A 22,591-nucleotide genomic window follows, 5' to 3' on the forward strand; every position below is an offset into this window, starting at 1 on the left:
GTGTCTGCAGAGCAGTGAGCTGTGTGCAGAGCAGTGAGCTGTGTGCAGAGTAGTGAGCTGTGTGCAGAGCAGTGAGCTGTGTCTGCAGAGCAGTGAGCTGTGTCTGCAGAGCAGTGAGCTGTGTGCAGAGCAGTGAGCTGTGTGCAGAGCAGTGAGCTGTCTGCAGAGCAGTGAGCTGTGTCTGCAGAGCAGTGAGCTGTGTCTGCAGAGCAGTGAGCTGTGTGCAGAGTAGTGAGCTGTGTGCAGAGCAGTGAGCTGTGTGCAGAGCAGTGAGCTGTGTCTGCAGAGCAGTGGGCTGTGTCTGCAGAGCAATCTCCGTCCACGCTCCTCTCTGTAGCAACACTCAATTGGACTGTAGCTCGTAGTTGACTTCAGTCCTGTAATCAGACTGCAGACATGAGTCACCCAGACGGCTGCAGTGAGGGCCGGCTGCAGTGAGGGCCGGCTGCAGTGAGGGCCGGCTGCAGTGAGGGCCGGCTGCAGTGAGGGCCGGCTGCAGTGAGGGCCGGATGCAGTGAGGGCCGGCTGCAGTGAGGGCCGGCTGCATGATGCCATGCCCAGGCTGCTGTGCCCTCACCCTGCTGTGTCCTCTCCCTGCTGTGTCAGGATCCTGAAGCAGGTCTTGGATGGTTGTTCAGGGACAGGCAGCAGGACAGAGCCGTGCTGGGGCTTGAGTGATCAGACCAGCTGCTCCCCTCCAGTCCTGGGGCACAGTGCCCACTCTCCATGACTGCCTCCACACGGCTGCATCTCATCTGGGAGAACTCTGCAGCCCTGGATCAGGGGCTTACTGTGTCTTGTGTGTGTGTCTTGTGTGTGTGTGTGTGCGCCTGCCTGTCCACCGGAACCTCCCCCTCAGCTGTTCATGATGTAAACAACACGCTCTCTATGAAAGACCACACACACACACACACACACACACACACACACACACACTTCATTTACAGCAGAGTAACTGGAATGTAACCTAAAAAGGCTACAGAAGTCCTCAATGTAGTAGGCATATCGTACAAGTTTGACTAGGCCTGTTTGCATGAGTGCTTCACTGCTGTGTCCCAGTATGGAGCGCCCCATGCTGACCACTCTGGCTGCTCACCCTCCCCCAGACAGGACCCCCCAGGCAGGACCCAGTCTAACACGTTACAGATTGACAGAATGTGACAGCACTTCAGATAGTCCTGCGTTTTGAAGCTTATCTTCTGGACAGCCATGACATGTCCCTCTGTGTCTGACAGCAGGTATCTGAGATGTGATGACACGGTTCCTGTCTCCTGACATCCTCTCCCTGACCCACCCCTGGTCACACCTGAACACACCTCAGACAGGTGACGGCCAGGTGAAGAGCCAGGTGGATCCAGGCCGGAGGCTTGAGAAAGCCAGCTGGGGTAGCTGACCTGCTGGCTGGGGCTCTCAGCTGTGTGACCTCCTGTACTGTTTAACCACAGGAGAAACACAACGCCTCTCTTGAGGGCTCAAATCGGAAACCTTTTCGTCCACTTTCTACCTCCACATCCCAGACCTGTTCCTTCTCTGTCCTGCTGTCTGCAGGTTCCCAGAGGTTGAAGATGTCCACCATGGTGTACCTGAGGGAGGAGAAGCTGGAGAAGCTGTCCCAGGAGGAGATCATCTCCAGCACCAAGCTGGTGATCCAGGGTCTGGAGGCGCTGAGGAGCGAACACAACTCCATCCTGCACAGCCTGCTGGAGACCATCCGCTGTCTGAAGAGGGAGGAGGAGGCCAGCCTGGTGCACGAGAAGGCCAGCCTGCTCAGGAAGTCTGTGGAGATGATCGAGCTGGGCTTGGGGGAGGCACAGGTGAGACCTGGGGGAGGGGGGGGCACAGGTGAGACCTGGGGGAGGTGGGGCACAGGTGAGACCTGGGGGAGGGGTTACTAGACACTTCGTCTATCAGCCTCATTGTGATGATTGTGATTCACCCTCCGCCTAGCCTAGCCCTCTGCCTGCTCCCTGACCTCCACAAACAGGCCTCCTCTCTGAGCAGCCTGATCCAGCCTCTCTCCTCTCTGAGCAGCCTGATCCAGCCTCTCTCCTCTCTGAGCAGCCTGATCCAGCCTCTCTCCTCTCTGAGCAGCCTGATCCAGCCTCTCTCCTCTCTGAGCAGCCTGATCCAGCCTCTCTCCTCTCTGAGCAGCCTGATCCAGCCTCTCTCCTCTCTGAGCAGCCTGATCCAGCCTCTCCTCTCTGTGCTCTCTGAGCAGCCTGATCCAGCCTCTCTCCTCTCTGAGCAGCCTGATCCAGCCTCTCCTCTCTGTGCTCTCTGAGCAGCCTGATCCAGCCTCTCTCCTCTCTGAGCAGCCTGATCCAGCCTCTCTCCTCTCTGAGCAGCCTGATCCAGCCTCTCTCCTCTCTGAGCAGCCTGATCCAGCCTCTCCTCTCTGTGCTCTCTGAGCAGCCTAACCCAGCCTCTCTCCTCTCTGCTCAGGTGATGATGGCTCTGTCCAACCACCTGAACACAGTGGAGTCTGAGAAGCAGAAGCTGAGGGCCCAGGTGAGGCGTCTGTGCCAGGAGAACCAGTGGCTGAGGGACGAGCTGGCCAACACTCAGCAGAAGCTGCAGAGGAGTGAGCAGAGCGTGGCCCAGCTGGAGGAGGAGAAGAAGCACCTGGAGTTCATGAACCAGCTCAAAAAGTACGACCAGGACCTGTCTCCCACTGTGAGTTATGGTTGGATCCTCTCTCTCTCTTATACTAGATGATAGACTCGCAGCGCATTCACCAGAAATCTTTTTTGACCCCCGACAATTTCCAACATTTCCCTCATGGCCATCAGGAATGTCTCTATTCTCAGTCATGTCGCCTTTGCTAACTCCCTCTGTCTCATCCAGAACATAACAAAAAAATACAAGAAAAGGTTTCTCAACCTTTTAAACCTTAAAAAAAAAAAAAAATCAAAGCCTTTTTAGAAAATATATTTTTTCGAAACTTCTGAACCTTTTTTTACACACACACACACACACACACACATACACACACATACACACACAGAGGAGAACGGATACGTTTTTTTCTCGAAGCTTTCTCACAACAAAGTTGAAAGTATTTGTGTACACACATAGTGAAAGGAGGAGAACAGAGAAGCTTAAAACAGTAATCAGAGTAGAGGACAGTAGACTAGAGGAGAGTAGACTAGAGGAGAGTAGACTAGAGGAGAGTAGACTAGAGGACAGTAGACTAGAGGACGGTATAGCATCAAGATCTCATCATGATGCAAACTTTTTTTGAGAGGAGGAGGGTGGAGAACAGAGAAGCCTAAAACAGTAAATAAAGCAGAGGCCAGGGTCTCTCAGAAGCTAGCTAATAAGCTGTTCATCACAGAGACTCCTCTGCTGACAGGGATGATGGGTGTGTGTGTGTTCCTCCAGCAGGAGGAGAAAGAGGGCGAGGCTTCCAAGGACTCCCTGGACGATCTGTTCCCCAACGATGAAGAGGAACCAGGCCAAGGCAGTAAGAACCCACCACCTACCTGTCCCCACACCTGCACTACTACCTACCCAGTACCTCTGTCCCCACACCTGCTCTACCACCTACCCAGTACCTCTGTCCCCACACCTGCACCACCACCTACCCAGTACCTCTGACCTCTGCCCCCCAGTGCAGCAGCTCAACATGACCTCTGACCTCTGCCCCCCAGTGCAGCAGCTCAACATGACCTCTGACCTCTGCCCCCCAGTGCAGCAGCTCAACATGACCTCTGACCTCTGCCCCCCAGTGCAGCAGCTCAACATGACCTCTGACCTCTGCCCCCCAGTGCAGCAGCTCAACATGACCTCTGACCTCTGCCCCCCAGTGCAGCAGCTCAACATGACCTCTGACCTCTGCCCCCCAGTGCAGCAGCTCAACATGACCTCTGACCTCTGCCCCCCAGTGCAGCAGCTCAACATGACCTCTGACCTCTGCCCCCCAGTACAGCAGCAGCACAACAGCGCGGCGGTGGCTGCGGCCCAGCAGGGGGGTTATGAGATCCCGGCCCGCCTCAGGACCCTCCACAACCTGGTGATCCAGTACGCCTCCCAGGGCCGCTACGAGGTGGCCGTGCCCCTCTGCAAGCAGGCCCTGGAGGACCTGGAGAAGACCTCCGGACACGACCACCCCGACGTGGCCACCATGCTCAACATCCTGGCCCTGGTCTACAGGTCAGACTGCCAGCAGCCTGGGGGGAGGGGGGGGGGGGGGGAGCTTGACACTGTGTGGTGTTTGTAGTGGTGTGTGTGTGCAGCCTGCCTCTGCCTCGCCTCCTGACTCTGCCTCCTGCCTCCAGGGATCAGAACAAGTACAAAGAGGCAGCCCACCTACTGAATGACGCCCTCTCTATCCGGGAGAAGACCCTGGGCCGGGACCACCCCGCCGTGAGTTACCACAGCAACCACCCATGAAACACCGTGCATCTCCTCCAAGCCCCCTGACACTTCTGTGAGATGTACCCTGGGAACGTAGAAACAGAAGTCAATAAATATATATGTTGGAAAGCTTATTCTCTCTGGCTAGCCAAATCATATATTGCTGTTTGCTGCTTTGTCATAGCAGTGAGGGGGGTACACAGAGGGATAGAGAGAACCTGTTCTAATACAGGGGGTCAGATGGCTGAGCGGTTAGGGAACCGGGCTATTAATCAGAAGGTTGCCGGTTTGATTCTCGGATAATCTAATTTTTATTATATACAAGAAAAGATGCAAAAACATAATTTTTTTTAGCACTTGTCAAGTGCATTTCAACATAATTAACTGAAAAAACATAATTTTGACAAAATCCTCCGAACTATTATAACTAATTAGTTATTGATCCCATTAAAACAAACCAAAAAGTTCAGACTTCATCTATGATGTAGTTGCCGTGTTCTACATTGTATGCAAATTGGTGCATATTTAAGGAGAAAAAATGCGTGTGTCTAGGTGGCCGCAACGCTGAACAACCTGGCTGTGCTGTATGGGAAGAGGGGGAAGTACAAGGAGGCTGAGCCGCTGTGCAAGAGAGCGCTGGAGATCAGAGAGAAGGTAGGCCCCACCCTTCCATCATTAAAAATACAGAAATGAGTTCATCTAGTGTCTCTAGATTGACACGTGTCGCTATAAAAGGGAGAGCCAAAATAGTCTGTTCTAAATGTGTATGTGGAGCTCTATCCTGGAGGTGCAGGGCTTAACTGGGCGGTGTGTGTGTCCCAGGTTCTGGGTAAGGACCACCCTGACGTGGCTAAGCAGCTGAACAACCTGGCCCTGCTGTGTCAGAACCAGGGCAAGTACCAGGAGGTGGAGCACTACTACAGCCGTGCCCTGGACATCTACGAGGGCAGACTGGGCCCTGACGACCCCAACGTGGCCAAGACCAAGAACAACCTGGTGACACACCTGCACCCACACACCTGCATCCCCTCCACCCACACCTGCACCCCCTCCACCCACACCTGCACCCCCTCTACCCACACCTGCACCCTCTCCACCCACACACCTGCACCCCCCACACCTGCACCCCCTCCACCCACACACCTGCACCCCCTCCACCCACACACCTGCACCCCCTCCACCCACACCTGCACCCACACACCTGCACTCCCTCCACCCACACCTGCACCCCCTCCACCCACACACCTGCACCCCCTCCACCCACACCTGCACCCCCTCCACCCACACCTGCACCCCCTCCACCCACACACCTGCACCCCCTCCACCCACACCTGCACCCCCTCCACACACACCTGCACCCCCTCCACCCACACACCTGCACCCCCTCCACCCACACACCTGCACCCCCTCCACCCACACACCTGCACCCCCTCCACCCACACCTGCACCCCCTCCACCCACACCTGCACCCCCTCCACCCACACACCTGCACCCCCTCCACCCACACCTGCACCCCCTCCACCCACACCTGCACTTCTCCAGCCACACACCTGCACCCCCTCCACCCACACACCTGCACCCCCTCCACCCACACCTGCACCCCCTCCACCCACACACCTGCACCCCCTCCGGCCACACCTGCACCCCCTCCACCCACACACCTCCACAAGGCTCGTTCAGTTGGAGTTGTGTTCATGCGGCTGTTTGTGTGGCATGTGTTGACTAACCACAACGTGAAGGCTGGGTCATGAGAAGTGTTGTTAGTAGAGCGCATGCAGCTTGACGGCTCCTGTTGTTTCCTCTGCACAGCCACACCGTGTGGGGTGTGTGGGGAAACCTAGAGCCAGCTAGGTTTCGGTGTGTCTTGAGACTGGAGCTTCACTTTATTGGAAGTTTCTGTGTGGAGGTCTAAAGGCCCTGAAGCCCTTTCTTCAGCGTTCAATGACTTTCAAGGTTTTTGCCTTTCTCACTCGACAATGACACAGTTGATTGAATCGATATTCACAGTGCTTTTCTATCTATTTCTCTCTCCTTATCTAGCTGTTCCCTTGCCTCGACCGCCCACTCTTGTCTGATAACTAATGATTGTGAGGCTAGCTACAGCATCTTTGTTGTGATCTGCAGTGCGTCACACGGGAAATAATGTCCGTGCTTTCACATTGCAACACTATTTTAGCAAAAGGTTTGATTTTGATGGAACATTAATAAAAGACTCTCTCCCTCCCTCCCCTCCAGGCTTCCTGCTTTCTCAAACAGGGAAAGTACAAGGAGGCTGAGATTCTGTACAAAGAGATTCTGACTCGCGCCCACGAGAAAGAGTTTGGCTCCGTCGATGGTAAGTCTTCACAGCGGCCCGGGCAGTAGCCCAATCATGCTAGCCCCCATCATGCTACCTAGCCCCCCCTACCTAGGTCCCCCTACCTAGGTCCCCCTACCTAGCCCCCCCTACCTGGCCCCCCCTACCTAGGTCCCCCTACCTAGGTCCCCCTACCTAGCCCCCCCTACCTGGCCCCCCCTACCTGGCCCCCCCTACCTAGGTCCCCCTACCTAGGTCCCCCTGCCTAGTCTTCAAAGGTGTCCAACCTACATGAGATTAGAAGAAACTTCCGAGATTACAGAAGTGTTTCATCAGTTGTGTCTCTCCCCTCCTGGCTGGTGCCTTGCCCCAGAGAGCAGGGCCAGCGATGGGCAGAGGGTTAGGAAGTGGAGCGTGTGCTAGCAGAGAGGCAGGCTTCAGGATCACAAGGGGCAGGCTCACTAGGAGACAGTTTGAAGAAAACCAATAAAGAGTTTTTTTCTTTTATGTTTAAGAGCCTCTGTTATTCCTTCAGGGTGAACTGAGCTCTGTAGTGGTGTTCCTCAGGGATTGCCCTGCCTACTTAAAAAATGTCGCATTGGCACCAAAAAAAGACTGACACTGCACACAAGACACTCAAAGCTGACTAAGCAAAACCAATACAAGTTTGGTTGGCTTTGAAAAAGCTCCCTGCATTATTTTGTCATGAGTCAGGTTTCATAGGGAAGTGCTTTCTGTCTGTCGGAGCACTGTCTGGATATCTTAATTTAGTTTTATTTTATACAAACGTCTTGGTGATGGGTGTCAACATACAGTTATGTTATGTTATATACCCATGGTGCTCTTGGCATTGTTTGAACAACCATATAACAGTTACAGCACTGCAAGTCTGAACAACCATATAACAGTTACAGCACTGCAAGTCTGAACAACCATATAACAGTTACAGCACTGCAAGTCTGAACAACCATATAACAGTTACAGCACTGCAAGTCTGAACAACCATATAACAGATACAGCACTGCAAGTCTGAACAACCATATAACAGTTACAGCACTGCAAGTCTGAACAACCATATAACAGTTACAGCACTGCAAGTCTGAACAACCATATAACAGTTACAGCACTGCAAGTCTGAACAACCATATAACAGTTACAGCACTGCAAGTCTGAACAACCATATAACAGTTACAGCACTGCAAGTCTGAGCAAACCTATCCTCAACATCGTTCTACTGACACTCACATACTGAAGACAAGATTCACCTCAAATACTTTGCTGTCAATGCCAATAAATAATATGTGGGCCAAATGCATGTGTTATGAATCCATATGAATGAATGAATGCATGTGTTATGACTCCATATGAATGAATGAATGAATGCATGTGTTATGAATCCATATGAATGAATGCATGTGTTATGAATCCATATGAATGAATGCATGTGTTATGAATCCATATGAATGAATGAATGAATGAATGCATGTGTTATGAATCCATATGAATGAATGAATGAATGCATGTGTTATGAATCCATATGAATGAATGCATGTGTTATGAATCCATATGAATGAATGAATGTTTACTACATGTATCCCATGAGGATGTTAGTTGAGTGGTTGGGCCTGGTTGGGCCTGGTTGTTGTGGTGATGGTGAAAGCTGCAGCTGGACCCTGTGTCTCTGTCTGCAGCTGACAACAAGCCCATCTGGATGCACGCTGAGGAGCGGGAGGAGATGAGCAAGGTGAGGCATGCATACCTGCAGCCTATTGGCTCATCTGAATGTGTGTATACGCAGCCTACTAACTCATCTTCTAAAAGGCCTTGGTAGGCGGAGCTGTCAAACAACTCCATTAAATGGCCACAAAATGCTGTGTTTCCTGTCTGAAGGTCCTCCCTCTCCTCCTCTCTTGTTGTGCTTCCAGGGCAAGCACAGAGACAATACTCCCTATGGAGAGTATGGAGGCTGGTACAAGGCCTGCAAAGTCAACAGGTGAGCCTCACTCAGGAACTCAGCCAGTCGTCACAAACCAGCCCAGCATGTCAGATTACTGTATGTAGATCAGCCCAGCATGTCAGATTTCTGTACGTAGATGTACTAGACCAGCATTCCGGGTAACTGTGTGTGTGTGTGTGTGTGTGTGTGTGTGTGTAGCCCCACAGTGAACACCACCCTGAGGAACCTGGGCGCTCTGTACCGCCGCCAGGGCAAGCTGGAGGCGGCTGACACCCTGGAGGAGTGTGCCACACGCTCCCGCAAGCAGGTCAGGAACACACACACTAACACACACACACTAACACACACACATGTACACCTACAGTTAATGTGTTGGCTGCTATGATGGGGTGACTGCTTCAGTGTATCATGAGGTTTTCTTCTCTCCCTGCCTTGCTTTGGATGCAGAGTAACACAGGAAGTCATTTATTACTAGCAGCTAGTCTAGTACTAGAGTAACAGGAAGTAGTTTGTCTCTAGCAGCTAGTCTAGTACTAGAGTACATTTACATTTAGTCATTTAGCAGACACTCTTATCCAGAGCGACTTACAGTAAGTACAGGGACATTCCCCCCAAGGCAAGTAGGGTGAAGTGCCTTGCCCAAGGACACAACGTCATTTTGCAAGGCCGGGTTCAAACCGGTAACCTTCTGATTACTAGCCAGACTCCTAACCGCTCAGCCACCTGACTCCCAGAGTAACAGGAAGTAGTTTGTCTCTAGCAGCTAGTCAAGTACTAAAGTAACAGGAAGTAGTTTGTCTCTAGCAGGAAGTCTAGATATGGAATTCATGCCTCCATCTCCCTGTCCTCTTTATCCATCCTTCATCTGCTACATCAGCAGATTATACCTCACATCCCATAATAACTCCATACCTCCTCTTCACTGACAGTGCAGTAAAATATTACAATTATGAAGGTTTGGTGACAATTCTCAAGTGTGTGTGCCCTCCCTTCTGTGTGTGTTTGTACATGTTCCAGGGCGTGGACCCCATCCATGGGGCGCGTGTGGTGGAGCTCCTGAAGGAGCGAAGGGAGGCTCCGCCCAGCGTGAAGTACGACAGCGGCTCGGAGACGGGCGAGGAAGTGAGTATGGGCGTGGAGTGGAACGGGGTGAGTACAGATCTGGGCAGCAGGGTAGCAGGGCTGGGCAGCAGGGTAGCAGGGCTGGGCAGCAGGGTAGCAGGGCTGGGCAGTAGGGTAGCAGGGCCGGGCGGCAGGCTGGCAGGGCCGGGCAGCAGGGTGGCAGGGCTGGGCAGCAGGGTAGCAGGGCTGGGCAGCAGGGTAGCAGAGCAGGGTAGCAGGGCCAGGCAGCAGGGCAGCATGTTGGCAGGGCTGGGCAGCAGGGTAGCAGGGCCGGGTAGCAGGGCCGGGCAGCAGGGCTGTGTCTGTCTGCCCTGCCTCCCTGGACAGACAGCTGCTGTGTGTCTGTCTGCCTTCCTGGACAGACAGCTGCTGTGTGTCTGTCTGCCCTGCCTCCCTGGACAGACAGGTGCTGTGTGTCTGTCTGCCCTGCCTCCCTGGACAGACAGGTGCTGTGTGTCTGTCTGCCCTGCCTCCCTGGACAGACAGGTGCTGTGTGTCTGTCTGCCCTGCCTCCCTGGACAGACAGGTGCTGTGTGTCTGTCTGCCCTGCCTCCCTGGACAGACAGCTGCTGTGTGTCTGTCTGCCCTGCCTCCCTGGACAGACAGGTGCTGTGTGTCTGTCTGCCTTCCTGGACAGACAGGTGCTGTGTGTCTGTCTGCCCTGCCTCCCTGGACAGACAGCTGCTGTGTGTCCGTCTGCCCTGCCTCCCTGGACAGACAGGTGCTGTGTGTCTGTCTGCCTTCCTGGACAGACAGGTGCTGTGTGTCTGTCTGCCTTCCTGGACAGACAGGTGCTGTGTGTCTGTCTGCCCTGCCTCCCTGGACAGACAGCTGCTGTGTGTCTGTCTGCCCTGCCTCCCTGGACAGACAGCTGCTGTGTGTCCGTCTGCCCTGCCTCCCTGGACAGACAGCTGCTGTGTAGGACAGTGAAGTTGATTGAGAGTCCTTGCTAGCCTGTCATGTGTCTGTGCGTGTGAATGCTGCTGTAGCCTGTTTAACAACTGTGTTCCCTGTTGATGATGTTGCATGGTGCACCCCCCCCCCCCCCCCCTGCATGTGAAGCCCTTTAACCCTCTCCCACTAGCAGTCAGTGTCAGACCTGGTGAGAGCCTCCAGGAATATCAGCACCAAACTGTTATATGTGCTTCCACTACAAGTTGTTTTTGTATAAGACATTTTAACCACTAAAGTTACATTGTTATTGTTAGTGGTTGAAGACTTGGTGATGTGTGTTTACCTGCTGCTGTCTCTGGGCAAGGTGTCTGCCTGGGTCACCTGGTGATGTAGAGATGCTGTTAGGACCACAACACTCCCCTGGGTCACCTGGTGATGTAGAGATGCTGTTAGGACCACAACACTCCTCTGGGTCACCTGGTGATGTAGAGATGCTGTTAGGACCACAACACTCCTCTGGGTCACCTGGTGATGTAGAGATGCTGTTAGGACCACAACACTCCTCTGGGTCACCTGGTGATGTAGAGATGCTGTTAGGACCACAACACTCCTCTGGGTCACCTGGTGATGTAGAGATGCTGTTAGGACCACAACACTCCTCTGGGTCACCTGGTGATGTAGAGATGCTGTTAGGACCACAACACTCCTCTGGGTCACCTGGTGATGTAGAGATGCTGTTAGGACCACAACACTCCTCTGGGTCACCTGGTGATGTAGAGATGCTGTTAGGACCACAACAATCCTCTGGGTCACCTGGTGATGTAGAGATGCTGTTAGGACCACAACACTCCTCTGGGTCACCTGGTGATGTAGAGATGCTGTTAGGACCACAACACTCCTCTGGGTCACCTGGTGATGTAGAGATGCTGTTAGGACCACAACACTCCTCTGGGTCACCTGGTGATGTAGAGATGCTGTTAGGACCACAACACTCCTCTGGGTCACCTGGTGATGTAGAGATGCTGTTAGGACCACAACACTCCTCTGGGTCACCTGGTGATGTAGAGATGCTGTTAGGACCACAACACTCCTCTGGGTCACCTGGTGATGTAGAGATGCTGTTAGGACCACAACACTCCTCTGGGTCACCTGGTGATGTAGAGATGCTGTTAGGACCACAACACTCCTCTGGGTCACCTGGTGATGTAGAGATGCTGTTAGGACCACAACACTCCTCTGGGTCACCTGGTGATGTAGAGATGCTGTTAGGACCACAACACTCCTCTGGGTCACCTGGTGATGTAGAGATGCTGTTAGGACCACAACACTCCTCTGGGTCACCTGGTGATGTAGAGATGCTGTTAGGACCACAACACTCCTCTGGGTCACCTGGTGATGTAGAGATGCTGTTAGGACCACAACACTCCTCTGGGTCACCTGGTGATGTAGAGATGCTGTTAGGACCACAACACTCCTCTGGGTCACCTGGTGATGTAGAGATGCTGTTAGGACCACAACACTCCTCTGGGTCACCTGGTGATGTAGAGATGCTGTTAGGACCACAACACTCCTCTGGGTCACCTGGTGATGTAGAGATGCTGTTAGGACCACAACACTCCTCTGGGTCACCTGGTGATGTAGAGATGCTGTTAGGACCACAACACTCCTCTGGGTCACCTGGTGATGTAGAGATGCTGTTAGGACCACAACACTCCTCTGGGTCACCTGGTGATGTAGAGATGCTGTTAGGACCACAACACTCCTCTGGGTCACCTGGTGATGTAGAGATGCTGTTAGGACCACAACACTCCTCTGGGTCACCTGGTGATGTAGAGATGCTGTTAGGACCACAACACTCCTCTGGGTCACCTGGTGATGTAGAGATGCTGTTAGGACCACAACACTCCTCTGGGTCACCTGGTGATGTAGAGATGCTGTTAGGACCACAACACTCCTCTGGGTCACCTGGTGATGTAGAGATGCTGTTAGGACCACAACACTCCTCTGGGTCACCTGGTGATGTAGAGATGCTGTTAGGACCACAACACTCCTCTGGGTCACCTGGTGATGTAGAGATGCTGTTAGGACCACAACACTCCTCTGGGTCACCTGGTGATGTAGAGATGCTGTTAGGACCACAACACTCCTCTGGGTCACCTGGTGATGTAGAGATGCTGTTAGGACCACAACACTCCTCTGGGTCACCTGGTGATGTAGAGATGCTGTTAGGACCACAACACTCCTCTGGGTCACCTGGTGATGTAGAGATGCTGTTAGGACCACAACACTCCTCTGGGTCACCTGGTGATGTAGAGATGCTGTTAGGACCACAACACTCCTCTGGGTCACCTGGTGATGTAGAGATGCTGTTAGGACCACAACACTCCTCTGGGTCACCTGGTGATGTAGAGATGCTGTTAGGACCACAACACTCCTCTGGGTCACCTGGTGATGTAGAGATGCTGTTAGGACCACAACACTCCTCTGGGTCACCTGGTGATGTAGAGATGCTGTTAGGACCACAACACTCCTCTGGGTCACCTGGTGATGTAGAGATGCTGTTAGGACCACAACACTCCTCTGGGTCACCTGGTGATGTAGAGATGCTGTTAGGACCACAACACTCCTCTGGGTCACCTGGTGATGTAGAGATGCTGTTAGGACCACAACACTCCTCTGGGTCACCTGGTGATGTAGAGATGCTGTTAGGACCACAACACTCCTCTGGGTCACCTGGTGATGTAGAGATGCTGTTAGGACCACAACACTCCTCTGGGTCACCTGGTGATGTAGAGATGCTGTTAGGACCACAACACTCCTCTGGGTCACCTGGTGATGTAGAGATGCTGTTAGGACCACAACACTCCTCTGGGTCACCTGGTGATGTAGAGATGCTGTTAGGACCACAACACTCCTCTGGGTCACCTGGTGATGTAGAGATGCTGTTAGGACCACAACACTCCTCTGGGTCACCTGGTGATGTAGAGATGCTGTTAGGACCACAACACTCCTCTGGGTCACCTGGTGATGTAGAGATGCTGTTAGGACCACAACACTCCTCTGGGTCACCTGGTGATGTAGAGATGCTGTTAGGACCACAACACTCCTCTGGGTCACCTGGTGATGTAGAGATGCTGTTAGGACCACAACACTCCTCTGGGTCACCTGGTGATGTAGAGATGCTGTTAGGACCACAACACTCCTCTGGGTCACCTGGTGATGTAGAGATGCTGTTAGGACCACAACACTCCCCTGGGCCCCCTAGGTCACCTAGTGAGGTCATGCTTGTTGAGGTCACAAACTCAGTCAGGGAATTTAAGACATCCCTTCATTTCTCCCTCCCTCCTCTACATCCAACTGGACATATTTTCCAATGGTACATCTATATTGTATTATATCAATCTCTGCACCAAGACTAGAGTAAAACGGCCCTGTGCATACATGGAGCACGTTGGAGTAAAACGGCCCTGTGCATACATGGAGCACGTTGGAGTAAAACGGCCCTATGCATACATGGAGCACGTTGGATTTGACCGATGGTGACTGTCGGCAGGTTAATGTGGTCATCCAGACATGTGAAAAGGCTTTAAAACTACAATTTAAGGACTGAAATGATATCTGTACACTCACTGCCAGCTCCAGGACAGCCCTTCTCTAGTGCTTCCTTCTGCAGGTGTTGGGGGCCAGATGGTAAGCTGTGCAGGCAGGAGGACCTCTGGCTTGTGGAGCTCTAGGGTGTAGTTAGCCTAGCATGTAGCTAGCCTAGCATGCTGCCCAGTGGAGCTAGTGTACGATGCTAGACGTGGTCGTGTTTTGCTTGCATTGTGGTTGTTTTGTGAAACTGTTAAACTGTTGACTGGAATAGCATGATTTAATATGAGTATCGTGATGCACGTTAGGGTTAGCTACGTGATGCACGTTAGCTTTATGCTTTTCTCCGCTGTATGCCTCCTGTCACCCTCTTCCCCCGCTCCTCCTCCTCCTCCTCCTGCTCCTCCCCCTGCTCCTCGTCCTCCCCCTGCTCCTCGTCCTCCTCCTGCTCCTCGTCCTCCTCCTCCTCCTGCTCCTCCCCCTGCTCCTCGTCCTCCCCCTGCTCCTCGTCCTCCTCCTGCTCCTCGTCCTCCTCCTCCTCCTGCTCTCCTCTTCCCCCTGCTCCTCCCCCTGCTCCTGCTCCTCGTCCTCATCCTCCTCCTGCTCTCCTCTTCCCCCTGCTCCTGCTCCTCGTCCTCCTCCTGCTCTCCTCTTCCCCCTGCTCCTCGTCCTCCTCCTCCTGCTCTCCTCTTCCCCCTGCTCCTCGTCCTCCTCCTGCTCCTCGTCCTCCTCCTCCTGCTCTCCTCTTCCCCCTGCTCCTCGTCCTCCTCCTGCTCCTCGTCCTCCTCCTCCTGCTCTCCTCCTCCCCCTGCTCCTCGTCCTCCTCCCGCTCCTCCTGCTCCTCCTCCTGCTCCCCTGTCTGTTTGTGACACTAACCTACTTCCCTTTGATTACTCTTGCCATGACAACCAATTTCCCTTCATTCAGTAGATTGTACTCCTCAATCATCCTATTAAATCTGAGCTTTGGGGCAGGGCTCGGCAGGGCTAAGCAGGGTGGGAAACTGACTGGACTATTAGTGATTTAGGGAAAGAGGTTTATCATGTTTGGGTTATGTGTTATTGCGTATAAAGCAGTTTCTCTCTGCTGAGGTAGGGTATAGGCTAAACAAATATTGTTAGTCTTTATTTTTATGCCAAGGCTTACTTAGTTACTGAAGTAAGCAAATGGAGGGGTAAAGATGTAATAAATATTGAGGCAGTAGGTTACATGTCAGATCAGAGTCTCTGCTGTAGTCAGGTTGAGGTTGAGGGTGGCAGTGTTGAGGGCGGCAGATGTCCTGTGCCTGCCTGAGCTGCAAGGGCCACTATCACCCCAGGAAACAGCTGAGTCACAGACAGGAAACAGCTGAGTCACAGACAGGAAACAGCTGAGTCACAGACAGGAAACAGCTGAGTCACAGACAGGAAACAGCTGAGTCACAGACAGGAAACTGTTGAGTCACAGACAGCTGAGTCACAGTGACCGCATCCTGCCAGCTGGTGCAGCAGCAGCCTGAGCTTCACTCTGCAGCTAGAGCCCGTCATCACCAGGGATAGAGCTGAAGGGTAGTTTAGGAGCCCTGAAGGTTTGGTAGATGCCCTGTTCCAGAGCTGAAGGTTCCAGAGTTTGTAATCATACCCGTTTTGTGTATTTTCTCTCTCTCGTCATCAGGCTTGAGAGATTATCCCTCCATCCTTCTCTCCTTCCCAAACACGATAGCAAAGGATGTGTTTGTCCTCCTCCTCCCCACACAGCCCAGCCGGCCTCCCCCATCCCATCCCGGGCTCCCTGACTGCTCTTCACTCTCTGACCCTACAAAGGCTCCTGTTGGGACGTTTGGTCTCCTGATCTCTCCTCCTCTCTTCTGATCTCTCCTCCTCTCTTCTGATCTCTCCTCCTATCTCCCGATCTCTCCTCCTCTCTTCTGATCTCTCCTCCTCTCTTCTGATCTCTCCTCCTCTCTTCTGATCTCTCCTCCTCTCTGGTTCTGTTTCTCTCACTGTGTCATGGTTCTGTTTCTCTCACTGTGTCATGGTTCTGTCTCCTCTGTCGTACTCCGTATGATGTCTCAACTCTTTCAACTGAAATACACGTAGATGTTGTTTCTCTCTCTTTTCCACCCGTTCCACTGTTTCTAAAGATGTGGTGTTAAACTGGTAGACATTACATTTACATTTAGTCATTTAGCAGACGCTCTTATCCAGAGCGACTTACATTAAGTACAGGGACACTCCCCCCGAGGCAAGTAGGGTGAAGTGCCTTGCCCAAGGACATAGCATAATTTGGCACGGCAGGGAATCAATCCGGCAACCTTCTGATTACTAGCCCGACTCCCTCACCGCTCAGCCATCTGACTCCCGGCAGACATGGCAGAAGGATCATGGCCATCCAGGGTTAGGTAACCCAGCGAGCCTGTCTTCAGTCCTGCAGGGGTTTAGCTCAGCTTGTGTTCCTTGCTTAGACGTCTCACAAACACACACTTGCAGTAGCTGGCAGTTAGCAGTAGATGAACAGACTTTGTGCATTGCCTAAATTATGGCTGAAAATGTAAAAAATGAATAAATATTGTGCCTGTATTGAGCTAGTTTAATTCGCTACTTTGAAGTTCATTTCTACAATTGAAATATATTAAAATTCCTGAGATCAAGGAACAAGGCAGTTAATACTGTTTAGTATTTAGTAACCCTAATACTGTTTAGTATTTAGTAACCCTAATACTGTTTAGTATTAACTGCTTTTGTCAGTGGATAACCTTATGGCATGGTAGTAATAGTTTTTATTTTGTAATATGGATTACACATTTAAATAGTTTTTTTTTAAATATATATAGATTTTTCATATGAAGTTTAATTTTATATTATTTTGTTATGTTTACGTAACAACAAAAAATGCTTTCCGGGTTTTGTAAGCCACAGTCGCACAGACCACATGCAGCCCACAGTCTGGTGGAGAGATCTCCTCACCTCCATGTTGAATCACACGTTGGGCTGGAGAGAGTAGAGAAGCTAGTATAAGCTGGACAGATTTTGAGTGTGAATCGTAGTATTAGTGTGTGTTGTGATTGCTCAAGGCCAGATTCTAAACACAAGCTGAATAGAGCGTTGCCATTCTAACTCTTCACGACAGCTAAACGTGGTGTTGTCGTCCGACTAGCTAAGCTGTTTATACACCCTAACCCCCACCTGGGAAGCTCTCAAGGTCAACACTTCAGTTTTGCCTTCTGAACTAACTAATTGAATGTAATATTATTTAAATATCATAGCCTACCTGTAATTATATATTTTTGGTTTTATAAGAGCATTCATTATCAGGCTGCCTGCTCTGCCATTCCTTACCCTGAGAAAACTTTCTAGAATGCTACTCTGCAAAAGAGGGACAACAACTATGATTTTCATTACATTAGTTATCACAATGTTCTGGCTATATTGATAAGTGGAATGCTGATTTATTTATTGACCTGTCCGTTATTTATACCTATAATGTGACTTCAGTTTCCTCAAGCCAAAGTAATGAAATGGCAAACTTTATAGACTCCCTTAGACAAGTAGAACAGCTAATATTTACCATTCTGCATTGTGATGATTGTTGCATCATATTATCAAATAAAGTTTTTCATTTGTGAAGTGTGCCTTGTGTGTGGGACTGCTGCTGGTGTGTCTGTGTTCCTGAGAGGGCTGTAATGATGTAGCGCCCCCTGCTGGGGGCTCAGGGCCACCTGGCAGCATGTCAGGGGAACAGAACTCTCCTGATCGACCAGTATCTGTCAAGAAGCATCAAGAGAAAGATCATGCTGCTTATCAGCAACTGCTGCTCAAAGAACAGGAAGACGGGAGGGAAGGGGGGGGAGGAGGGGGGGGAGGGGGGGAGGAAGGGCAGGAGGGTCAGATAGATGTTTTACTATTCCACAGTCTACACCCAACATGTTCATTCCTTTCTTGTGAGAACATGAACTGGATTTTAGGATACTCATCCAGGGTTTTATCACTTAACTGCAAATCCAGCAGTTAACCTCCATCATGGAGCACCCTGGGTGGAGAAGACCTGCTGTGTTAAAGGTCGCATGACATGAAAACTTTAGGAGGTTATTTACATTAATGAGTTCCCCTAGCCTGCCTTTGGTCCCCCAGTGGCTAGAAACTTCAATAGGTGTAAACCAAGCCCTGGATATTCTTCTCCACCTTTGAGAAAAATGAGAGTGCGAACGCTCGGTTTTGAAAATCCCTATAGACCGTTTATTTGTAAACATTCGGGATGCGCACTCAATGTGGTGAAAAGGAAAGGATAGCATTTAAAACGGCAAAAGGACCACACGGATCATACACATAGTTAGATTTAAAAAGGTTGAAGAGGACAGCCTTTAAGAGAGAAAGTGATTTCCCATTGATCTGTCACATCAGAATTTTGATTTGGATCACGAAAGTCTTGACATTTGAGTGAGAATGTAGACCGCATAGTCGGGCGGCAGCAACGTCTTCACATCATGTCACAAAGTTCATAATTTTACAGTTTTACAGTCAATTTTACATATATAAAGTCGAGCAGGGCAGCTTTCAAGAGATATGGGAATTCTGCTTTTAGGCAGCTGGTCCATTATTTTCGTTTTGACGTTAGCATCAGTCAGACTCGGGTCGCTCACTGGCAGTGTGCACAATGTTGTATTTCACTCCATTCTACACCAGAAATGTCTGGGAGGACTGCCTATTGTAGATACGGGCCTGTTAGCCAGCATCTCGGATTTCTTTAACCAAACCTGTTTCATTCATCATTTGCCTGAGAAAGCGACCTCCGTTAGCCAGGCTAGTTTTGCCCGATCACTTGGTCAGGCTATTTAAAGGTATCGGGGTCAAGTGACTTTTGTGCATAGACAAGTGAAACGTAAATGTACTTGTCCAAAGGACAAGTGCCTCAAAAAGTTAATGTCAAGCCCTGCAATCCAGTGGCCAGAGATATATGATGACCTGATCAACATTCAAAGTGTAATAGAACGAGAAGTTCGTCATTTGCAACCGACATGCGCAGTTCAGCCTGCTTGGCAGTCGTGTGACGTAGGGTGATAATTGGTCTATTGTGATGTCACAATAAGGAAGGTTACCTCTCCTTTCTCTGCTTTGCCCGCACAGAGAATTTGGCCCGCCCATAAGAAACTGAGCTACGACCGTGCAAGCGTGATATTGTTTTTTCCTCGCGGCATCATGGTTTGCAAACGACCGAAGCATGGCAGTTAGCCCCGCCTTTTTCTCCCTCATGGCATTTAAAGCTACAGTCACAGAAACAGCACGTCCTGAGGAAAGCTCATTGTTGGCCTGCTCGTAGTGGCTGTAATTCTGCACGAAGGCTGAATTTCTGGAAAGACACTTCAGATACTGTATTAGGGGACCACTAAGGCCTATATAAAAGCATCCAAAAACACCATGTCCTGGGATCTTTAAGGCCTGTGTGTAATATGACTGACAGGACCATGTGGGGTAGGTAGCATGTGCAGAAGGACTGAGGGATGTGCTTCTGTCTGTGTGTGTGGGTGTGTGTCTGTAGGACGGCAGTGGGGCCCTGCAGAGAAGCGGCTCTCTGGGGAAGCTGAGAGACGTGTTGCGTAAGAGCAGCGAGCTGCTGGTGAAGAAACTCCAGGGGACCAGCCCCCCCGCCCCCCGCAGCACCACGTAGGAACACACACACACAAACACACACACCCACCCCGAACACCAGCCTCGACACGTAGGAACACACACACACACCCACTCCGAACACCAGCCTCGACACGTAGGAACACACACACACACCCACCCCGAACACCAGCCCCACCATGCAGCACCACGTAGGAACACACACACACACACATCCCGTAATGCTGTTTAAGCAGGTGGAGTATGAGACTTGTGACCTGAGTGCTCCTGTCCTGTTCTGTCCATCAGCATGAAGAGAGCTGCCTCCCTCAACTACCTCAACCAGGCCGCAGAAGACGCCTTCCAGGTGAGGCTGGGGGGAGAGGCTGGGGGAGAGGCTGGGGAGAGAGGCTGCTGGGGGGAGACCAGGGGGGGGGGGAGTCGGGGGAGAGGCTGGGGGGAGACCAGGGGGTGAGGCCGGGGGGAGAGGATGGGGGAGAGACCCATCATTAGGGTGCAGGTGATCTTTTACAAGACACCTGTCTAACTGTAGAGGGCTTCCGGGTCACAAACTGATGTCCTTAAATGTCACAATTTATAATGATAACATGGAAAATAATCCTAACGAAAAATCTACCTGTTCTCTCCCTCTGTCTCTCCCTCTGTATCTCCCTCTGTCTCTCTCTCTCCCTCTGTCCCTCTCTCTGTGTCAGACTGGGGCTGGCGATCGGCTGAAGGAGAGTCGGGGTTTGAGCTCCAGTACTGTCGACCTGAACAGTGGGTACTGAGCTCAGCTTCCCTGAAGATCCACCTCTGTAACCCTGAACCCACCTCCCCTCTAAAACCATCACCAAGGATACACTCCCCCCCCCCCCCCCTACCCCATCACCAAGGATACAGGCCAGACCTCTGGACAGCTGGCCCACAGACCACCCAGCCATCCTCTCTTTCCTCACAGAGCCTGTGGCCCAGACCTGCCCCTGCTTCTCCACTAGAGGGCATCAGAGACAACATGTCGACCCTCTCACCAGAGGGGAATCCTCTCCCACCTCATGGTAGTTGACACTGGCTACAGATCCATATAAAAACAGTTTTGCCATGACTGTTATCTTCTAAAAGGAATATTTCCAGTGGAATGTTTCTGCATTATGCTGCTGTCTTCCTGTGCCATTTAGAAGTAACTGTTTCACTACATGTACAGCTGCTTGGTTTCTTTTAATGTTCCCCAAATTATCGTATGTGGGAAGCTGGATTTTGTTTATTTTGTTTGTGTAAATCACAACCTTAACATTTTACAGCATTTCCTTATTGTGAATGCTTTTGAACTGTTTTTAAATATGTATTCCATATTTGGCTGTAGAGATTTATCTGGGAGCGAGGTGTTTGCATAGAGCTTTGGAAATTGGGTAGAACGTTTAACCAAATGGAAATCTAGCAATACGTTTTCTTAAACTAGAATAAGATGTTTGTGTTCTTGTGAGATTTGAAAGTGGAATCCGCAAGGGAAAAGAAAGAGAGGTCGGCCGCGAAACACCTGGCGTAGAGACTGGGAGGCAGACGCCAAGAAAATGGGCTACACTTGGGGACAGCTTGAGATGTTGGCTCAGGACCAAGATGCTTGGAGAGCTCTTGTTTGCGGCCTAAGCCCCAGAAGGGGTAGTAGGCGATGTTGAGGTTTGAAAGCCGAGAGACGCAGCCTCTCTGAGGACCACAGCCTCTCTGAGGACCACAGCCTCTCTGAGGACCACCGAGGAACTTTCTGGAAGGAGATTCTGGTAACGGTTGTGTTCAGGCACTTTACTGCTGTGGAGATCTGATGAGACGTTTAGAAACATACGGGACATCTTGCACAACTCTTGTATGGGTCTGTTTAAACTATGGCCAATTATGTTACAATATGGGATTTTTTGTTGCAGAGATGTATTTTGTTATCTCTATATTCTATCTTGTGGTAAATATGCAGGAGATAAGCAGTAGTTGTGTTTCTCTCCAGCATGCTCCCTCCCTCCCCCGTCCATAACCAGGTGGGTAGGGATGCAGTTGTCCCTGTTCAAATGACTCCTCTCATCCATAAAGTTACAGCATGTTAGATATCAGGTATTTAAACGGGAATGTGTGTTGGCAGGGTATGCTGGGATTGGGCTGGTTCCTCTGGGTTTACCAGCCCCGCTTCTGTCATTAAAACATGAAATGTTGAACCAAAAATGTTGTAGGAAGATGTGTCCGATGGCATGATTACCTCTCCCCTTGGTTCTCATTTCCAACAGGAAGGAGGATCCAGGAGTTATCCAACAGTCTGTGGAGAACCCTGTGTATCTGAAGAACGACTGCGAGGAGCCCATTTCTCACGCTGAGAAATAAGGGAGAACTTGTCCCTATATACAATTAATGGACGAGGCTCAGGCAGACTGAGATGATAGTTGTATCGAGTACAAAGCCATTCAGAAATCATCACCCTTCACCCAATTGAAAATGGCGGAGGTACTCATCAGTTAACTTAAATCAAAATACCGTTGCTGGCCTCTAATTGGTTCAGAACACTGACATCAACCTGTTCGCTTATTAAAATCTTGAATACAATTTGAATTGGAAAGTACACGAGGGTGCTGATTTGTACATATCTAGCCTCTTATGGCGTAATTACGCATGGCCGAGATCCAAATGCTCTGTAGCTATAGTGCCGATATGGCTTTTCTTGGTGGCAGAATAGTTGCAGAATCACTCCATTATTTCAACCAGAGGGTAGCAGTGTTGTATTCCATATCCCAAGTAGTTGGATACCGGAAACGGTGG

The 22,591-nt window shown here is 51.0% G+C and overlaps 1 protein-coding gene across 7 annotated transcripts in view; it reads left to right on the plus strand.

Annotated features, from left to right (window-relative positions):
- klc1b (kinesin light chain 1b) overlaps window positions 1–22,003 on the plus strand; it is a 24,765-nt gene extending 2,762 nt beyond the window's left edge. For 2 of the 7 annotated variants that reach the window (XM_047028771.1, XM_047028775.1), the window contains exons 2-16: window positions 1,549–1,814; window positions 2,443–2,673; window positions 3,382–3,463; window positions 3,924–4,152; window positions 4,278–4,365; window positions 4,909–5,010; window positions 5,179–5,352; window positions 6,592–6,691; window positions 8,344–8,396; window positions 8,578–8,645; window positions 8,808–8,916; window positions 9,627–9,758; window positions 19,731–19,855; window positions 20,108–20,165; window positions 20,512–22,003. In XM_047028771.1, coding sequence (XP_046884727.1) covers window positions 1,549–1,814; window positions 2,443–2,673; window positions 3,382–3,463; window positions 3,924–4,152; window positions 4,278–4,365; window positions 4,909–5,010; window positions 5,179–5,352; window positions 6,592–6,691; window positions 8,344–8,396; window positions 8,578–8,645; window positions 8,808–8,916; window positions 9,627–9,758; window positions 19,731–19,855; window positions 20,108–20,165; window positions 20,512–20,586 — 1,892 coding nt within the window. In that variant the 3' untranslated portion in view covers window positions 20,587–22,003. Of the gene's footprint in view, window positions 1–1,548; window positions 1,815–2,442; window positions 2,674–3,381; window positions 3,464–3,923; window positions 4,153–4,277; window positions 4,366–4,908; window positions 5,011–5,178; window positions 5,353–6,591; window positions 6,692–8,343; window positions 8,397–8,577; window positions 8,646–8,807; window positions 8,917–9,626; window positions 9,759–15,869; window positions 16,116–19,730; window positions 19,856–20,107; window positions 20,166–20,511 lie in introns of those variants that run through there. The other 5 variants (XM_047028773.1, XM_047028772.1, XM_047028774.1 and 2 more) reach the window with 5 other exon arrangements.
- Window positions 22,004–22,591: the final 588 nt, after the last annotated feature.

The sequence above is a fragment of the Hypomesus transpacificus genome, chromosome 11 (assembly GCF_021917145.1).
Source record: "Hypomesus transpacificus isolate Combined female chromosome 11, fHypTra1, whole genome shotgun sequence".
Classification (NCBI taxonomy): domain Eukaryota; kingdom Metazoa; phylum Chordata; class Actinopteri; order Osmeriformes; family Osmeridae; genus Hypomesus; species Hypomesus transpacificus.